Source organism: Eptesicus fuscus, chromosome 18 (assembly GCF_027574615.1).
Source record: "Eptesicus fuscus isolate TK198812 chromosome 18, DD_ASM_mEF_20220401, whole genome shotgun sequence".
NCBI lineage: Eukaryota > Metazoa > Chordata > Mammalia > Chiroptera > Vespertilionidae > Eptesicus > Eptesicus fuscus.
Window position 1 is genome coordinate 2536704 of NC_072490.1, and position 18353 is coordinate 2555056.

Below are 18353 nucleotides of genomic sequence, written 5' to 3' on the forward strand. Positions count from 1 at the left end.
ACCAGCCTCCTTGGCCTCGGCGTGGCCTCTGCACAAGCCCCTTTCCTTAGAAAGCCGTCGGGCTCCCACTGCTTTGTCCACGTGACGTACTGCCTGAGGTTTCTTCTTGGAAGTGGCGGGCTGGACTCCACCCTCTGAGCAATCATGGAAAGACCCTGTGGCTTTCCTTTGTCCCTGGGTCCTGCTTTCTGGGGTCAGTGGGTCCTACCTCCCCATCCAGCAGGGGCAGGGGTGGGGCCAGGACTGTGGGACTGCCAGTGTCACATGGAATTTTCAGGGGTTGACCCTGGTCTGATTCCAGTTGTTTCATTGACGTGTCTGCATCAGGCGGAGGAATCGCTCGTCTCTGCTCCTGAGCTGCACCAGGGGTTGTGTGGCTGCAGCCCTTGAGCTGCCCTTTAGGGGGAAGACCCTAGACTGCCATGCGTGAGTAGGGGTGCAGTGTTGTTCCTCATTCTCTTTGGTCCCAGTCCAGACGCCATTCTCCCATATGTAGGCATCTGCCTTCTCTGCTCAGCCCTCCTTCCCCTGACTGCAGAGGGTGTCACAGTGAGCCACGCCCACTGCTCTCCCAAACGGCTTTTAGGATGTTGGCCTGCCTGAGAGAGAGCCACAAGCAGATCTGCACATGGCCCTTGCTCAGCAGGGCTTCCTCTTGGGGCAACATGACAGCTGATGGGCAGTAGAGCCAGCGCCGGGCACGTCCGTTTCTGAGCAGAACTCCCCGAGAGGAGCTGTTTCCTCCACAGGGACTTGCCTCTGAGCCCCGTCTTCGTTGGTTGTTTGTGTTTGGTGTGTGTGTGTGTGTGTGTGTGTGTGTGTGTTTGAGGGGTGTGTGTGTGGTGTGTGTGTGTGTGTGTGTGTGTGTGTGTGTGTGTGTGTTTGGGGTGTGTGTGTGTGGGGAGTGTGTGTGTGGTGTGTGTGTGTGTGTGTGTGTGTGTGTGTTGGTGTGTGTGTGTGTGTGTGTTTGGGGTGTGTGTGTGTGGTGTGTGTGTGTTTGAGGGGTGTGTGTGTGGTGTGTGTGTGTGTGTGTGTGTGTGTGTGTGTGTTTGGGGTGTGTGTGTGTGGGGAGTGTGTGTGTGGTGTGTGTGTGTGTGTGTGTGTGTGTGTGTGTTTTGGTGTGTGTGTATGTGTGTGTGGTGTGTGTTTGGTGTGTGTGTGTGTGTATGTGTGTGTAAGTGCAAGAAACTAGAAAAGAAGAAAACGTGACAGGTGGGAGAATGCTACTTGAGAAGAGAGGGTATTTCCCCCTTGAACAATATTTCTAGAGATTTATTTTAGAATCCCCCAGGTGTGAGTTGTCTGTGTGCCTCCGCAGAAAACGAGCCTTGTGTAACTCGGTGAGACACTTGCTTCTTGGGGAGTGAGTGTGAAGTGCCCTTCGCTGTGTGTCACACGCTGGAACTGGGCCGTCGGAGCAGGTGGTTAAGACCCTTGAGAGCTCTAAGCCTTGTCCTCCTCTTCCAGGTGCAACAACGAGGGCGAGTGGTCGCAGATCCACGAGAACATCATCCGCAAGTCCAGCGCCAAGTACTCCGCCCCCAGCGCCAGCCACGGTGACGTACTTCTCTGGCTACACACACAGCAGTGTGTTGTATTTGCAGTTGCTGATCTCGCACCTACTCGATTTGTGCTGATCAGCGGCCACGTGTAAAGTTCAGTTCCCTGCAGACATTCCTTCTCCTCCCCAGGGACTCTCTATTTCTTTTTGTGATCATTTGAGACCTTTCTTAATTAATTACAAACAAAATGCATTTCCAGTTTTTTCTCTGACCGGTTCCATGTGCTCTGATAAGTAACGTGAGTTGCATTGTCAATCCCGAGTGAGCAGAAGTGTTGCAGGGTCTGTCACATTGTGGAGTCTGTCTTTTCCTGAGCAGAGATTACCCCCAGCCCCCGAAAGAGACAGATGTTACTCTCTCTTCTCCTCCTCCTGTTTAGTGTTAGCCTCACCAGGAAAGCCTGACACAGCGAGAATCGGGACTGTTCGGCCACCGTCAGTCACTCTGGAGCTGAGTAGATTCCAGCGGTCGCCAACCGGTGGTCCGCGGACATTGGTGGTCCGTGAGGTCCAAAAGGTTGGCGACCGCTGGAATGGAGCATCTTTATCACAAGGCAGATTCCATCTTAGCTCAACTTCTTCCTTTTTCCTCCTTTTCTTTTAAAGCCCTATTTATATATTTCTGTCTAAATTGTGGTGCAGTTCTGCACATTAGAATGGTTGTTTTATAAATCGAATATTAATTGCTTGATTAAATTAGAAGCACTACTTAAAAGCCTATGAACTTTTATATACCCTAAAGGTAGCTCTCAAATTTACATGCAACCATGTTTCTCTTGACAGTTTTTAACCTCTAAGTTATTTCATAATCTCTTACATAACCTTATTTGTTTTAACTTCCATAGACTTGTAAATAAAAAGTTGGCCCTAAATGACAGTGTAAAGCCACTGCAAGGCCTGGCAGTTCCCAGAGCTGTTGAGAACTTGACCCCGTCTGTCAGGGGGGGCAGATATTCCAGTGGAGAGTCCTTAGAGCTGCCCCACACCAGAGACTGCAGGCTGAGACCTCAGCTGGGGGTCCTTCATTCGCCTGCAGCTCTGTAGCATGGGGCCCTCAGGGCCTCTCACTGTTGTTTTAAGGGACTGTTTCTCTAAAGGGTGTGCTCGATGCCAAAGAGCTCCATGCAGTGTGATGAAGGAGGGAGTCCATATTCCTCACTAAAATGAGGCTAAAGCAAGAGGCAGTGAAATCTTGTTTTTCAAGTGTTGAAACTTACTAGCAATTTGGAAAACTACCCTTCACATCAATATTTATCATGTTCCTTGCTTTATTTACTGATTTGTGTTATAAAGAGCAGCCCTTGACTGTAATTTCTTGACACATGATATGATTAAAACATGGAGAACATTTTAAACGTGAGATGGTGGTAATAACACATTAAAAGCAACAGCTGACAGGGCAGTTTTACCGTCACCTCACCAGGTTATGATGCTGACTTTGGTCTTACTCCCCAGAATGAGCAGGGACTGTGCCATCCTCAGTATCGGGGGGTTTTGTCCAGAACTCACCGGCACTGGCTGTTGAAACCGTTTTAGAAAAGCATGTTCGCCCGGCCAGTGTGGCTCAGTTGAGCATCGTCCCATGCACCAAGAGGTCATCGGCTCGATTCCTGGTCAGGGCACATGCCTGGGTTGTGGGCTTGATCCCCAGTAGGGGGCGTGTAGGAGGCAGCCGGTTAATGTTTCTCTTGCATCGATGTTTCTAGCCCTCTCTCCCTCCCTCTCGCTCTAAAATCAATAAACACATATTTTAAAGAAAAAGAAAAGTGCTTGTTCCTCCGGTGCTGGGGGCACCGCAGACTTGGGGTGCCTCGGTCAGGATGGCCGTTGTGGGAGGAGGGCTCCACGCATTGGGAAAGCCAGAAGGAGCCGGAGCCTCTGCGGTTTGGATTGTGTGTCTGCCTGGTTCTCGGCAGGGCTTGGCTCGGAAGCTGGTGAGATTGGGAATTACCTTTTCACCTCTTTCCTAAATAAACACGGAAACTGATGCTCAATGAAGTTACTTCGCGGCTGAACAAGAAAGCCCAGGTGTCTAGACTTCAGGCCCCTGGCCTTTCCACTCTCTTACCAAGCTTCTGCCCTGCGTCTTCCACAGCGTGGCTCTGGGTCTTCACGTCAGAGAATTCCACAGGTTGCGCAAGGGGAACAGTTCAGGTCTTTATAAGTCTCTTTACTTAAAGAGACTTCTTTTTTTAATATTTTTTTATTGGTTTCAGGGAGGAGGGGAGAGGAAGAGAGAGAGAGAAACATCAGTGATGAAAGGGAATCATTGATTGGCTGCCTTCTGCACGTTGGACCGAGCCTGCAACTCAGGCATGTGCCCTTGACTGGAATCGAACCTGGGACCCTTCTGTCTGCAGGCCGACACTATCCACTGAGCAAAACCAGCGAGGGCATAAAGAGACTTATTTACACACAAAAAAATAATTTACTTTGCTGTTGCTGTCACCCATCTTTGTTAAATGTCCTTTTTGTTTCAGAAGTCACAGTGTTTTCCCTTTAAGTCATATCATATGAAAATGCAGAAAAAATTGCTACGTTGGTTTGCGAGCTGAGAGTTAATGTATCATTTGGCAGGAACTCTCTTAGGTGCAGCTTTAATGTATGTGGCTCCTCGTGTCCATTGTTGGCCTCTTACGTATGTAGCCACAGACCTAACTTTTAGCAGTTCCAGTAGGCCATCCCTAGGTGTGTGGGTTCCTGTTCACCCAGAGAAAGAGGTTTGATAGCTGTGTACAGACACTGCAGATAGATGAGCTGGTCGGGGAGGGGGAGGGGAGAAGGGCTGAGTACCTCCCAGGCTGCTCTCCTCTACAGAGATCACTGCGGTCTGGATTCTGGACCCCAGCCTTTCAGGTTCATAAACTAACTGTACTTGAGTCTACCAAGTGATTAGGCTGTAAAAAATTACTTTAGCGTGGTCAAAACCCCAAACACTGATTATCTGCCCACAATGCTAAGTGAATGCCATGGGTCTGCTTTTAGGGCCCTGCGATCTGGTGTAAATGACACCTGGCCCATCATAGACATAATCACAGGTTTCTTGGGGAGCGGGAGCCCACTCGCTGAAGCAGTGAGGTCATCTTGAGGCTCTGGCTGGGCTGTGGTATTTCCTCCCCTGCCCCGCGGTGAGAGTACATATTCCTAGTGCCTGTGACTCTTCTATTGGACTTCTTTCTCCACTTGTCCATCCCTCTCCCTCTCCCACTCTTACTCTGCAGCTTCTCTTGTCACTGTCTCCTCCTAGCCATCACTCTTCTGATTGTCCTGATGGTCATAACAGCTCCCCCCAGTTATAGATGTTCGTTTCCTGCTCAACTCCCAAGTTTCTGCAGCCACCAGGTTGCTTCCTGCTGACTAGTACCTGAATGTATCCTGTCAGCAGCTAATCTCATTGAGTCTTGGAGGCACTTCCTAACTCCCATCTAGGCTTGACCTCACAGCCTTCTAGCCAGTGGTTGCGAGGGGCCCCTTGGGGGGCAGGGAAGGGGGCAGTTTCCAGAGGATTCTTACTTTGTGCAAAACTCCAGGGGTACAAGTAATGAGCCAGAAGGCAGCGTGCCTGAGGGGACGTTACAGATTCTCCCAAGTTCTGAAGAAAGGCTCACAGAGTCTGAGACATGGCTGACCTAGCTTCACAGCAACACCCCTTCTTTTCCGTGCACTGCGGGGTTCCCTGCAGGAGCAATGTGGTGTCTGCTCTGCTGTTCCCTTTACAAGACGGTGCCAGGTTAAACGGGCGCACTGCTTCCGACACTTTGGCATACTCCTGGCATAACCCAGCATCTCTGAGTGTTCGCTTCCAGCTGGTGGGACACCCTGCCACGGGTCTCCTCGGTCACACTGTCCTAGGCTGCTGTGGTTTCCGGAGGCTTCTCTGGGCCCTACATGCACAGTTCATGTGGTCGGCCCTCCCACTCAGTACTCAGTAGGACCCAGCCCGGCCCTGGGCTGCATGCTGGGTGAGAGAGAGAAAGGAACTCAGGCTCCAGGACCCCCGTCTGTGTTCACTAGACGAGTTCTCTGGGTCATTGAGGTCATCTTGACTTACCTTCCTTTAGCTTTCTGGGATGTTTCTTCAGAATAATATATATTTTCTGCATCAATATTTTTCTCAAGAAAAATGCTGAACTTTGCACATTTTCCTCTGGAAAACAATGTGGCTCTGTCTTTTCTAGGACCACAGGACAGGCGAAACGTGGGTCTGAGGGAGAAACTGCTCTTGTTTTGCAGGCCTTATCATTTCTCTTCAGCTTCTTCGTGGAGACATGGAACAGATACGGAGGGAAAACCCCATGATATTCAGCAGGGGATTGGCGATTACAAGGAAGTTGGGGTTTCCTGATGTCATCATGCCAGGTAGGTAGAACTTCTCGGGCTGGGTGGGAGGGGGTTAGGATGGAGTCCCGTGCGCGTCTGGTCAGCGGTTGCCGAACTCTGCTGTGGAGGAGCCCTGAGCCACTGAAAACCTCGGCGTCCCAGTCCGGGTGCCGACTGTCTGCAGCCAGCGGCCCCTGGGCTCCTGTTGGTATTTGTCCTTTCCCAGAAGCCCACCTCCGGTGGCCGACGGGCGGAGCTGTCTGAGTGGAGTGGGTGGCAGCAACCGCCCAAGAACTTCATGCGAGGCCTTTCCCCCTCCTCTTTCCCGCACTCTCCCTCGGAGGGCGTGGCTCACAGGAACTCCCTCTTTACGGGGAAGAAGAACCCAGTGTGTGCCTGGAGTAGTGCTGAGTCCGCTTCCTGTGGGACTAGCAGGTGCACTTTAACGTTTTAGAAAAGTGGGTAAGACAAATGGTATCAATTAGGCTTTGTGGGTGGGGTTGTACGACCTGGCCAGTTTCTCAGGAATATCCCAACCTCCCACCCCCTCATCTAATGCTCAGAGGAGACCCAAGGCAGAAAGTGGGGGTCCAGCAGGTCAATCTAGGTTCATATTTCCTAGTCAGGCAGATGTGAGAAGAGCTGGAGAAGTGGGTCAGCCAGGCCATCGGAGCCAAGGGGCTGCAGGAGTGAGGGAAGGTAAAGGGGGGGGGGGTCTCAGAGGGGTGGCAGGCGGTCTGATAACCAGAGAAGATGTGAACAAAGCGAGGAAAATCAGAAGAGACAAATTGCTGGTTATCTGGACAGATGACAGGAGGTATGAATCTGCCCTTTCCGCTGAGTTTTAATGATCCGCTACAACTTGTTTGCTTCTGTGTAGAAGGCCAGGCCAGGCTAGACTGACTGACTGTGAGCACTGTGAACATCCCGTCTGGATTCTTCGTGGTGACCCGAATTCTGTTGTAAATGTTGGCCAGCACGTCCCCAAGGGGAGTGTGGCCTGAGCACAGAGAAGGCCCCTGTGACGGCCCCCAGCTGCCTCCCACCTCGCACACCAGGCCCAGACGTGTTTTCTGCTCCTTGGGTGCCGCTCCACAGACCTGTGCGAGCAGAGCAAGCTGCTGGGAGAGCGTCATCTGCTCATGCACACGAGGAGCGCCCTCGGGTGGGAACCGGGGCCGCTCAGCCAGTTCCACCTTCACTGGTGTTTTTACAGCTACGGAGGCCTGATGCTCATGAAAGGCTTTGGTGTGGCTGCTGTCGATGTGAGGCCTTCGCGGGTGTGTCCCCTCTCCTGTCCTGGACCATCTCTCAGCCCTGCTTGGCCCTGGTGATCGGGGAAAGAGCCCAGGTGTAGTCCCCGGCTTCTTGGCAACGTGCCATGGAAGGAAGAGCTGGTGGTCACCCAGATTGGCCTGGTGATCTTTTAGATTAGATACCCAGCCTCAGGAGGGGGAGTCGTATATGTAAGAGATGTGCTTCAAGTCCTCCTTTCTTTTATGTCTAAGATTCGGACATTTCCTTCCTGTTAGTCTTCACACTTAAGACCAAGTGAGCAGAGACATGCTGTCCCTCTAGGGGCTCTGAGTCCTCCCTGCTGCTCAGAAACACTCTCCTTGGCTTTGACCCCTGGTAAAAAGCGCATGCTTCATCGCCGACCTGCAAGTGATGTTTTATTCTCTTTTCCTGTTTGTCTTAATTGTTCTTGTTTCTCTCTGTGCTGTCCCCTCATTCTCGCCCCTTTCTTTCTGGTGCAGAGATGAAGATAGTTGGGTGTAAGTTCCTGCTTTTGTGTGTCCTGTCTGCTTTTTGCCTGCTTTGTTTCCATCTTCATTTGTTCCATGGAATGTTTCAATACTGGGGTGGGCGTCATGTACATTATTAATCCTTCATCAGCCTCACCCTTTGGGGTACTGACAAGATGTAAGAAGAGAAGCCACCAGCCCAGCCTAGAAGACTGCGGGTTCCTTTGGGTGATCACTAAGATCTGAGGAAGCGAAGGAGACCTGGGAATGTTGAGGAACCCTTACCAAGCCCGAGGGGTACAGCTCAGAGGAAGGTTTTTATGGGACAGGTCAGCCACTCCCATTGGACAGGAAGTGCTAGGCTTAGTCCAAGCCACAAAGAGCCAGAAGGGCAGGAAGCTTCTCTTTGCAGCTCTGCTGGGCACGCCTCGCACGAAGGCACGCACGGTCTTTGAAAGAACGCTGTCCTCACGGAGTGGTGCAGAGGACCCGGGCCGTGTGAGTGTCAGACGAGGCCTTGGCGGTACGCTTAAGGGATGGTTTAGGAATGGTCACATCTGGCCCACAACAGGTTGAAAGATCATCACATCGTCAGCCCAAGAAAGGAATTATCATATATAGTGAGGTCACTGTGCCCATCCCTGTCACCCTGTTACAGCAGGGAACGTCACTGACTTCATAACAATATAACCAGGAGACCTGTGACACAGAAGACATGGTTAGAAAAACAAAGAACCTGCCGGGCCAGCGTGGCTCAGTGGTTGAGCGTTGACCTACAAGCCAGGAGGTCACGGTTCGATTCACGGTCAGGGCATATGCCCGGGTTGCGGGCTTGATCCCTGTTCCTGCCAGAGGCAGCAGATCAATGATTCTCTCTCATCATTGATGTTTCTCTCTCCCTCTCCCTTCCTCTCTCAAATCAATAAAAATATTTTTTTTAAAAAATAATAAAAGTCATGTGGATTACCTTGAAAGTAATTTCCAGAGAGTTCTGGTTAAAACCAGGATAATATTTAAGCAAAGCACCTATTCTCTAGGTTATACATTAAAATTCTCTAGACTATTCACTTTTTTTTGCCAAATCAGTCTAGAAATTGAATAATTATTTAAACTCCATAGAAAAACTAATGTGTAACTAAAAGATTGTGTGTTTTTTTTAACATTTTTATTGATTTTTTTTACAGAGAGGAAGGGAGAGGGATAGAGAGCTAGAAACATCGATGAGAGAGAAACATTGACCAGCTGCCTCCTGCACACCTCCCACTGGGGATGTGCCCGCAACCAATGTACATGCCCTTGACCGGAATCGAACCCGGGACCCTTCAGTCCGCAGACTGATGCTCTATCCACTGAGCCAAACTGGTTTCGGCGACTAAAAGGTTTCTTATCACAAGAAGGCTCTGGCATTTCTGTTTCAATTGTAAAAATTAAAGGTATAACCGACCTTGATTTATCCCATTATAATAGCAATAACCCACAGCAACGTTCCCAGTTAATTTCGAATCTTACTTTCAGGACGGTTTTATTTGGCTTCTATCCTGACAGTAGCAAGTTGATAAATTTGAGTTGCCCCTCTCCTGCTTGTCCTCGTCCCCGCAGGCCTGCGTGCTCTGTGAGCGATGTGGCAGGACTCAAAGTGGAGGCTCCGCCTGGCACAGAGGAGCGCCTGGGCGGCAGCGAGGACAGGCCTCACGGCCCGCCTCCCGCAGGCATTGGCGCCTCCCGCAGGCATTGGCGTGCGGCTTTCAGGACGGTCCTCTGCGTGGTGGCCCCGGGGCCCCTCGAGGAACAGGACGGCTTGCTCTGCGCTGTTCATTAGTCCCTTCTTGTGGGCCGCTCTTCCCTACTTGAGCCAAAGTCTTTTGAGAGCTTCGTTTATGCGACCAAAGCACCATGACTGCACTCCGGGATAGGAAGGTAACCTGAAGAGGAGAAGGCCTGATCGTGAAGGCCTCAGGAGCCCACGGTGTGTGCCAGGCCTGGCCTGGCGCCGTGTCATGCGCACGAGATCCGCAGACACTCCCGCAGTTAGAAAGCAGGCCCTCGGCCCTGTCGGACGCAGCCAGAACGCTCACTCGCTAACCCGAATCAAAGCCTGTTTCACTGGTTCCGAGGCATGAGCCGGTCAGATGTGCCCGTGTTTCTAAGGAACGACTGGAAAGCTGCTGGCTCTGAAGGGCCTGCTGTGCAAGTTAGCTCTGCGCTCAGTCGCTCTCTGGAGGTGCCGGCATGTCTTCCCTCGGCCTTCCCGGCTTCCCATGCTGCTTTCTTCCTTGGAAGACACCCCTCCCCCACAGCCTTTACCATGTTTTTGTTGTTTTTTAGTCGGAAGCCCTTTAGAAAGTGGGACTAAAACTCACCGTGTGCGTATGGGGAACCTTAGAGCAGTACAGAGGCTCTTCTCACACAGCAACAGGCAGCCCACCCCAGAGAGGCAGGCGTGACTTCGGTCATCTCGGGCCGCAGTTCCAGCTTCTGCCTGTCTCGAGCAGCAGATACGGGCAGCATAGCTGGCGCCAGGGCCCAGGGAAGCAGCCAGAACACAGCAGATGGCCCCCCGGGGCTCCAGCACCTGTGCCTCTGGAGGAGCGTCACCGGCTCCCAGGCACTTGTCACACAGGAAAGACCGCCAGGTAGTCCGGTGACCGGCCGGCACTGAGCAGGCAGGGGCCTGGGAGCTAGGCCTCCAGGAGGAGGGAGCAGGTGACTCAGGTCAGACTCAGCAGCGTTGAGGGCTGCAGAAAGAAAACCTAGAAAATCAAAAACAACTTTCCTTAGGGGGAGGACGAGGGACTAGTTAAGACATAGACAAGACCTGATTACAGTGGGTTCTAGAATCTCTGTGGAGGCTGAGATAGCAGCTACTCTCCTGGAGGGGGGAGAGCCTGAGCAGCCACCTGCCCTCTGAGAAGGTGCTCTGCCCGCCCTGCCCGCGCGCACAAGCTGTGCTCAGCCCTGCGGGGCGCAGACTGAGCACGTGGCTGAGCAACCGCGTGCCACTCCCTGGAACTGTAGGGTGTCCATCGTTATTAACCAAGCTTGGAATGCCCTGAGCACTCACCCGAACCCCGGAGGCGCCATCGCTAGCCTGGTCCTCCATGCACAGGGGACAGTGTGGCTTCTGGGGTCACGGAGACATGGCATTTCTTCCCCCACAGGCGACATCCGCAATGACCTGTACCTAACCCTGGAGAAGGGGGATTTCGAGAGAGGGGGAAAGAGTGTGCAGAAGAATATTGAAGTGACCATGTACGTGCTTTATGCAGATGGAGAAATCTTGAAGGTAAGGCTTGCCAGCCAGTTTGGAACGGAGGCTGACCCTGAAATAGCCTTCCTGTTCCGTGGACATTGTCCAGGACCCTCGGGCAGGACTGGGCTCGGATCGCCCGTGTGCGTTCTGCTTGCCTCTTCCTTCGCCAGGGAGCCCTAGGCGCGCCCTGCTGACGACTCCCAGTCTCAGCCTCTAGCATTCCTCCTGGTGTCTGCTCCAGCTTAGACCTGCTCCCTCTAGTCTGTCCCACCTGTTGCCCTCGCATCGAGCTGCCTACTTCCTGTAACTTGCTAGATCCCACTCTTCATCCTTGAGCTACTACAGGAAGTTCCATTTGCTCTGGTCCAGGGCAAGACTTAGGTCCTCGCCGGCTGGTGCCAAGTTCCGGGACACGGGACAGCAGGCTCAAGCCCTACGATCACTTGCGGCCAGTGCGCCGCAGGGATCCTGTCACTCGTTGAAAGTGAAGGCCTGGCGCTGCTTTCCTGTTGTCGGTGTCAGTTTCCCCTCAGTCATGTCGGGGTGCGGTTCCTCGCGATTCACGGCCTCGTTTGCAGAGCACTTGATGGACTGCAAGTCAGTGTTTCAGACCTCACTCTTGTGTGTTGACAGCAGCCCTGTGAGATGGGCAGAACAAGAACAATCATCCACATTTTACAGGAGAAAAGGGTGAAATTAGCCAAAATCACCTCCCAGCGCAAGGAAGAAATAGAGGAGAATGTTGAAATGGTGGTCAGAACAGTGATTTGTCACTTTCAAAACGCACCTCCGGGACCCAGGCACGTCCACTGTTTGCATGGGAGTCCTGCCGAGGTCAGCAGAGCTGTCCGTGCAGGTTCCCAAACATTGCTGGGGCGGCCCGGCCTCCCAGGAGGCAGCCCCGGCGCATCTTCAGGGCAATGTTTGGGAACCCGGGTCAGGTTAAACTTGGCCTTCCTTGTTGTAGCCAAGGACAGCCCGCTGGGGCAGCCTAAGGTGCCAGCACAGCACAGGGCTAAGGGCGGTGAGGAAGCCAGCTCCTCCACTTGAGCATTTCATTCTCTTTCTGATCTGGCCGTGCGCCATGCACAGTTGAATTCTCCCACGGAGTCCACTGTTTCCTTTCTCGGTGAGGTTGCGGGACCCACCTCCGGGAATCAGGTACCCAACTCAGCGCCCCGGTTTATTGCGGTGTGTGTGGTGACCTCTGCCCCCAGGAAAGCGAGCACGGTGACTGCGAGTCCTGTACCGTCCACACGGTTGTTTCCGAAAGCATTGAATGTAGGCCAGATGCGGTTCCTCGTCTTACGGATTCCGCCTGGCAGGGAAATGAGACCCGCCCGAGAGACAGGGTCCTCGAGGCAGAGACATCGAGGGCCCTCCAGGAAATGACACCTGATTTGCTTCTCTCTTCCAGGATTGCATCAGCTTGGGTTCAGGAGAGCCAAACAGAAGCTCCTACCACTCGTTCGTCCTCTACCACAGTAACAGTCCTCGCTGGGGAGAGATCGTCAAACTGCCCATCCCCATCGACCGCTTCCGCGGCTCCCACCTGCGCTTCGAGTTCAGACATTGTTCCAGTGAGTGAGCGCCCCACATTCCTTAGGGGACATGAATATAGCTCTCCACACGGAACAGAATCAGAGGGTTCTCATTACTGGGGCAAGAAAAAGAGGAGTTGTGAAGAAATGGCCATTTCAGAGATGGGATGTCATCAGAGACTGTTCTCTGGACAGTGATTTAAAACCAGGGGGTTGGCCCTAGGTGGTTTGGCTCAGTGGATAGAGCATCAGCCTGTGAACTGAAGAGTCCCAGGTTCGATTCCGGGTCAGGGCACATGCCCGGGTTGCAGGCTCGATTCCCAGTGTGGGGCGTGCAGGAGACAGCCGATCAATGATTCTCTCTCATCATTGATGTTTCTATCTCTCTGTCCCTCTCCCTTCCTCTCTGAAACCAATAAAACAACAACAGAACACCAAGGGGTTGGGTATTTGCTCCTAGTGTCTGACCTGGACGCGGGGTAACTGCTAGTGCCACTCCCTTGGGTGTTTCCTGTGTGTGTGTTAAGCTGCTTCTTGGAGAGCCTCTGGCTAATCAAGACCGCAGTTCTGTCTCTTTGGGTCTAGATAGTGTGGGCCCTGGGATGTCAGTGGACACACCGCTCCTGCCGTCAGGTCGATAGTAAATGAAAGTAAGGGACTAAGAAGTCAAGAGCGTAGGTGGTAAGCACAGGGGGGGCTGAAATTTAAAAGCAAAGTGCGGCTAAAACAACTAACACTTGGCTCTGTTACAGCAAAGGACAAAGGGGAAAAGAAACTCTTCGGCTTTGCGTTCTCGCCCCTGATGCGGGATGACGGGACCACTCTCTCCGATGACATCCACGAGCTCTACGTGTACAAGGTGTGGCTCTGTGGCTGAGCGCCAACCTAAGAACCAGGAGGTCACGGTTTGAGTCCTGGTCAGGGCACATGCCCAGGTTGCGGGCTCGATCCCCAGTGGGGGGGCATGCAGAAAGCAGCCGATCAATGTTTCTCTCTCATCATTGATGTTTCTATCTCTCTCTCTCCCTTCTCTGAAATCAATAAAAATGTATGTATTTTTAAAAGGCATGTCAGCCATGCTGGGGAGTTTCTGGACAGAGCACAAACATCAACCAGAAATCCCCGGGGCCTGACTTGTACACGCGGCGTGGTTCCGGAAGTGCTCTGTGTTCTCTGCTTCTGCCCGCAGTGTGATGAGAACAGCACGTTTAACAACCACGCCCTGTACCTGGGCCTGCCCTGCTGCAAAGAGGACTACAACGGCTGCCCTAACGTCCCCTCCAGCCTCATCTTCCAGCGCAGCACCAAAGAGTCTTTCTTCATCTCCACGCAGCTCTCCTCCACCAAGCTCACCCAGAACGGTAGGTGCTGGCGCCGCGGGGTGCCCTCCCATCCTCAGTAGCTGATGCATGTTAAGGGAGACGGGAATTACTGCTGTCCTGCCACAGTGGGGGGGTCCTTTTCATCGACGCTGAAGGAATCACTGGCAGTAGCAGCCTCTGGGGTTTTCCTGGTTTTTGGCAGGTCCAGAGTGCACACCCAGAGTTCACAGATGTGTCTTTGGCCTTGATCTCAGCACTGGAGAGGCTGTGGCCATGCTCACAGCTATTTCTGTTCCCTCGACCCCCCCCCCCCCCCGTCCGTCCGTGTCTGGGAGAGTGGGCGCTGCTTGTCCATGGCTCAGCCTGGGCTCACCACCTGCGGGCTTGCTTTCTAGTGGACCTCCTTGCTCTGCTGAAATGGAAGGCCTTTCCGGACAGGATCATGGACATCCTGGGGCGGCTGCGGCATGTCAGCGGAGAGGAGATTGTTAAGGTATGGCCTCCCCTAAAGCGGCCCAGTGCTCTGTGCTGCCTGCGTCCTTTAGGCCTCCTTTCCCTTCCTTGGGGTCTTTCTCATTTCCTTACTTTGTAACCCTCACCACACACCCAGCCTGATGTCTTTCCGGCTCGACTCTCTTGATTGTCTAGAACAGCGATGGGCGACCTTTTGAGCTTGGTGTGTCCAGCTTCGCCAAAAAACTGAGCATAACTCGGGTAGTGTGTCACTTTCAGGAAAAAACATTATTTCGCAAATGTTTCATCCTCAGCATGCGGCCGCCTCAGCAGCCACGTGTCATCAAAAATGGCTATGCGTGTCAGTGCTGACACGCGTGTCATAGGTTCGCCATCACTGCTCTAGAAGAACTCAATCTGCCCCGTGAACCTGCAGCTCTGCTGCTGCCCCGTCTCTCACTTAGCGTCCATGGCAGGGCAACTTCCTCACTCTCTGCCTCCACCGCTTTCCCCAGTTCCTTTGTGGCAGTCCCATCTGATGGCCAAGCAGGCAGCAGCGGGACCGCCGTCCCCAGCTGTCTGTAGGCTCCTCTGCGCTGGGCCGAGTGTTGGCCCCCTGGTTCTAGCTCAGGAAACCCCCAGGCACTTCCTGCTGGCAAAAGCCCCACAGGTGGCTTCTCCACATTGGACTGAACTCCGCTGAGGAAGTGGGGTGCTTTTGGTGATGAGCAGGAGCAACAGAATGTAGGACAGAGACGAAATCTCAGGAGGCTGCCTGTCTGTCCACCATGAGCATCTTGGCTCTGTTGTCACAAGTATCAGGTCAGCGACGCGCTGTCTCTGCTTCCCTTTCCCAGCTCCGTGGACTCCAATGCACAGCACGCATCTGCAAATCAGGAACAGTGTGCACCTCTGCGCACTTCTGCGAAGTCGAGTATGAGCTCTGTTTTAATTAATGATCAGGGTATCGTACATTTTAGAAAGATCTCGTAACAAATAAGCTCATCCTAGTTTTTGAAACTTAAGATAAATTCATACTCAGGGCCTTTTTTCCTTCTGAACATATTCACAATATCATCTAGTGAACAGACAGGCAGTAGGAGAGTCTGTGATCTTTTAAGCAGGTTGTATTCCTCACAGGAGAACATTCTACCAGCAGGTGTGTTTTCAGCACCCATCATTTGTCTCGGGCCAGCCAGAAGAGAGTGTGGGGAGAATACACTAGCATTTTACTTCTTATTGGAAGATTTCACACCTACACAAAAGTAGACAGAATAGTATAAAGAGCCCTATGTGTACCCAGCACCCCGCACCAACACTCGCCAACCCATGGCCAATCCTGCCCATCCAGTCCCTAGACACACCTCCCACCTTATATTCTTCTTTTTTTTTTTTTTTAACATATTTTATTGATTTTTTACAGAGAGGAAGGGAGAGGGATAGAGAGTTAGAGAGACACATCGATCAGCTGCCTCCTGCATACCTCCTACTGGGGATGTGCCTGCAACCAAGGTACATGCCCTTGACCGGACTCGAACCTGGGACCTTTCAGTCTGCAGGCTGACGCTCTATCCACTGAGCCAAACTGGTTAGGGCTCCCACCTTATATTCTTTTGAAGTAAATTGTAAGCATGGTATTAGTTCTGACCAACAGAACGTTAGCTTTGATTTTTACAGACTACTGGCATCCCAGTGTGTGTTTCTCTTCCTTGGGGCCTGCATCTCAGGCAGGAAGGTGCGAGCCCTAAACACAAGCAGCAACAAGAGGCCGTGCTTCCGGGCCCTTTACCCTCAGTGCCGTCCTCACAGGCTGCATTCTCCCTCCCTGGGCCACTAACGTCTAGATCCAGACATGGCTTCTGTAGGTCAGGCCTCCCTTGCCACATCCTCACCCAGATGTCCTGTATGGAGTTAGGCCAGTAGAGAGCGAGAGACGGCTGAACTTTTGAGGTCCCAGGAAAGTGAGCTCTTTTTCTCGAAATGAATTTGGCATTAGAATCACTTAGCTTGTCTTGGTTTTAAGATTGCCATCCTCTATGGATGTCCTAGGTTTTTAGGTACTTGCTCTTTCCTAACCAGTTTAGCACTTTCCCAACAGGAAGCGCCTCTCTCTGTTCCTCTGGGCTGTCAGCAAATACCCCACGTCCACCTCGCTAACCCTTTGGCTTATTTGTGAGTGGTGGTTTGAGATCTTAGGTCTTTGACTGTGTTTATTGGGAGGTAAATGCATCGGTGCCTGCAAGTTTGACCTGTGAACAGGTCCCGGGAGCTGGGCCCTGACGTCTGTGCTCTTGCAGTTTCTGCAGGACATCTTAGACACGCTCTTTGTGATTTTGGATGACAACACAGAGAAGTACGGCCTGTTGGTGTTCCAGTCTTTGGTAAGTCTTGTTCTTCCTGCCACTCTTTTTTAAAGGAGGGAAGTAAGTTATTAGAGTGAGTCTGCACAAGGTTCGGATGTTTCCTGGAGAAAAGGGACTGAGGAGTATCACCCAAGACCAACCAACCGACCAGGCAGATCCCTACAAGATCAAATGGGCAGAATGCAGCATGGCCAGGGGCAGGCCTCAACCTTGTGGTTCTGATACTCGGTCTCATCACAGCTGCAGAGTTGCCTGGCCCTGAAATAGTGGCCTGCACCACCAGACGGCCCAGAGACGACTACGGGGAAGCAGGTGGTCCATTTCTTCACGTGCAGACGTGGCTATAAGCACCAGGAAGAGCAGAGACTCACTCGTGCTGGTCTCAGCATCACACTTCCTCTATGAAGTCGTTTGGGAGCCAAGAGTCGCAGGAGGCTGCTTAGTGAGAATGGACAGTGATTAGGATGTTTATGCACTTTGCTTAACATCCCAGTCCCACAGGAGGCTGTATGTTCAGGGAGAGCTGGGTCCTCCAAGTCTACCCGGTAGATGAGGCCAGAGGCCAGAACGGCACTTGCATACTTGCCCCTTCGGCTTTCCTTTTTCCTCGCTGCCCTGGCCGGCCAGCCCCGCTTCTGAAGGCGCAGCCTTTCATAGGCTAATTTGGCTCCAAGGACAATCCTTTCTCCCCTCTTTTTTCCAAGTGTTTGGAGATGCATTAGTGTTTATGCCACCTGCACAGGTATTGTTTTGCCTTCCCTGGTTGTACACCCAGCATTATTAGGAAGAGGCTCGGCCTAACACAGGCACAGGCAGTGGAGCCAGGTCTGGATTGGGAGTCCAGGGGAGGTAGAGCAGAGCAGACAGACAGCAGTTCAGACTCAGGATGGAAACCACACGTTCACCACCCACGGGGAGCACTAGATAAAATACTGACAGTTTGCCATTCCTTAAAGAAGCAAGAGTTCTGTGTAGTGCTGGGGAGAGGTCTGAGGCCTCCAGTGAACCTGGTATCTCCGCCAGGTGTTCATCATCAACCTGCTCAGAGACATCAAGTACTTCCACTTCCGGCCTGTAATGGACACGTACATCCAGAAGCACTTTGCTGGAGCCTTGGCATACAAGTAAGTTCCGTCTGGCATCGTTATTAGGGCTTGTGTTTGAAAAGAAAGAGGCTTAAATAAAGGTCACCTGACCTTTCCTTTTAGCCTTCATTGAAGAACCAATACTGTTTTTCATGGTGGCTGCACCATTTTACATTCCCACCAGCAGTGCACAGGGGTTCCAGTATCTCCACATCCTTGTCAACACTTGCTATTGTCTGTCTGTTTGGTTTTCTTTGGGGTCGGGGGGGGGGGTGTTATAGGAGCCTTTCTAAAGGTTGTGAGGGAATCGCACTGTGGTTTTTATTTGGATTTTTCTAACAATTACTGATGTGAGCATCTCTTCACATGCTTATTGACCATTTGGAGAAAAGGCTATCAAGTCCTTTTCCCATTTTTGAATCAGGTGGTTTGGTTTTTGTTGTTGAGCTGTGGGAATTCTTTATATATTGTGGATATTAACCCCTGTTGGGTATGTAATTTGCAGAGATTTCTCCCATTGCCTTTCACTCTGTTGCTTGTATCCGTTGATTCACAGACGTTTTCAATTTTGATGTAAACAAGTTTATCTATTTTTTACTTTGTTTCCTGTGCTTTTGATGTTGGACCCAAGAAATTACTAAGTCTAATGTAATTCAGCTTTACCCCTATGTTTTTGTCTAAGAGTTTAAAGTTTTAGCTCTTACATGTAGGTC

The 18353-nt window shown here is 51.9% G+C and overlaps 1 protein-coding gene across 1 annotated transcript in view; it reads left to right on the plus strand.

Annotated features, from left to right (window-relative positions):
• DOCK3 (dedicator of cytokinesis 3) overlaps nt 1-18353 on the plus strand; it is a 182893-nt gene that overhangs the window by 112926 nt on the left and 51614 nt on the right. The window contains exons 14-22 of the mRNA XM_028132514.2: nt 1468-1556; nt 5795-5920; nt 10785-10909; nt 12294-12456; nt 13170-13276; nt 13607-13778; nt 14135-14232; nt 16490-16573; nt 17579-17679. Of these exons, the coding sequence (XP_027988315.2) occupies nt 1468-1556; nt 5795-5920; nt 10785-10909; nt 12294-12456; nt 13170-13276; nt 13607-13778; nt 14135-14232; nt 16490-16573; nt 17579-17679 (1065 nt within the window). The remainder of the gene's footprint in view (nt 1-1467; nt 1557-5794; nt 5921-10784; nt 10910-12293; nt 12457-13169; nt 13277-13606; nt 13779-14134; nt 14233-16489; nt 16574-17578; nt 17680-18353) is intronic.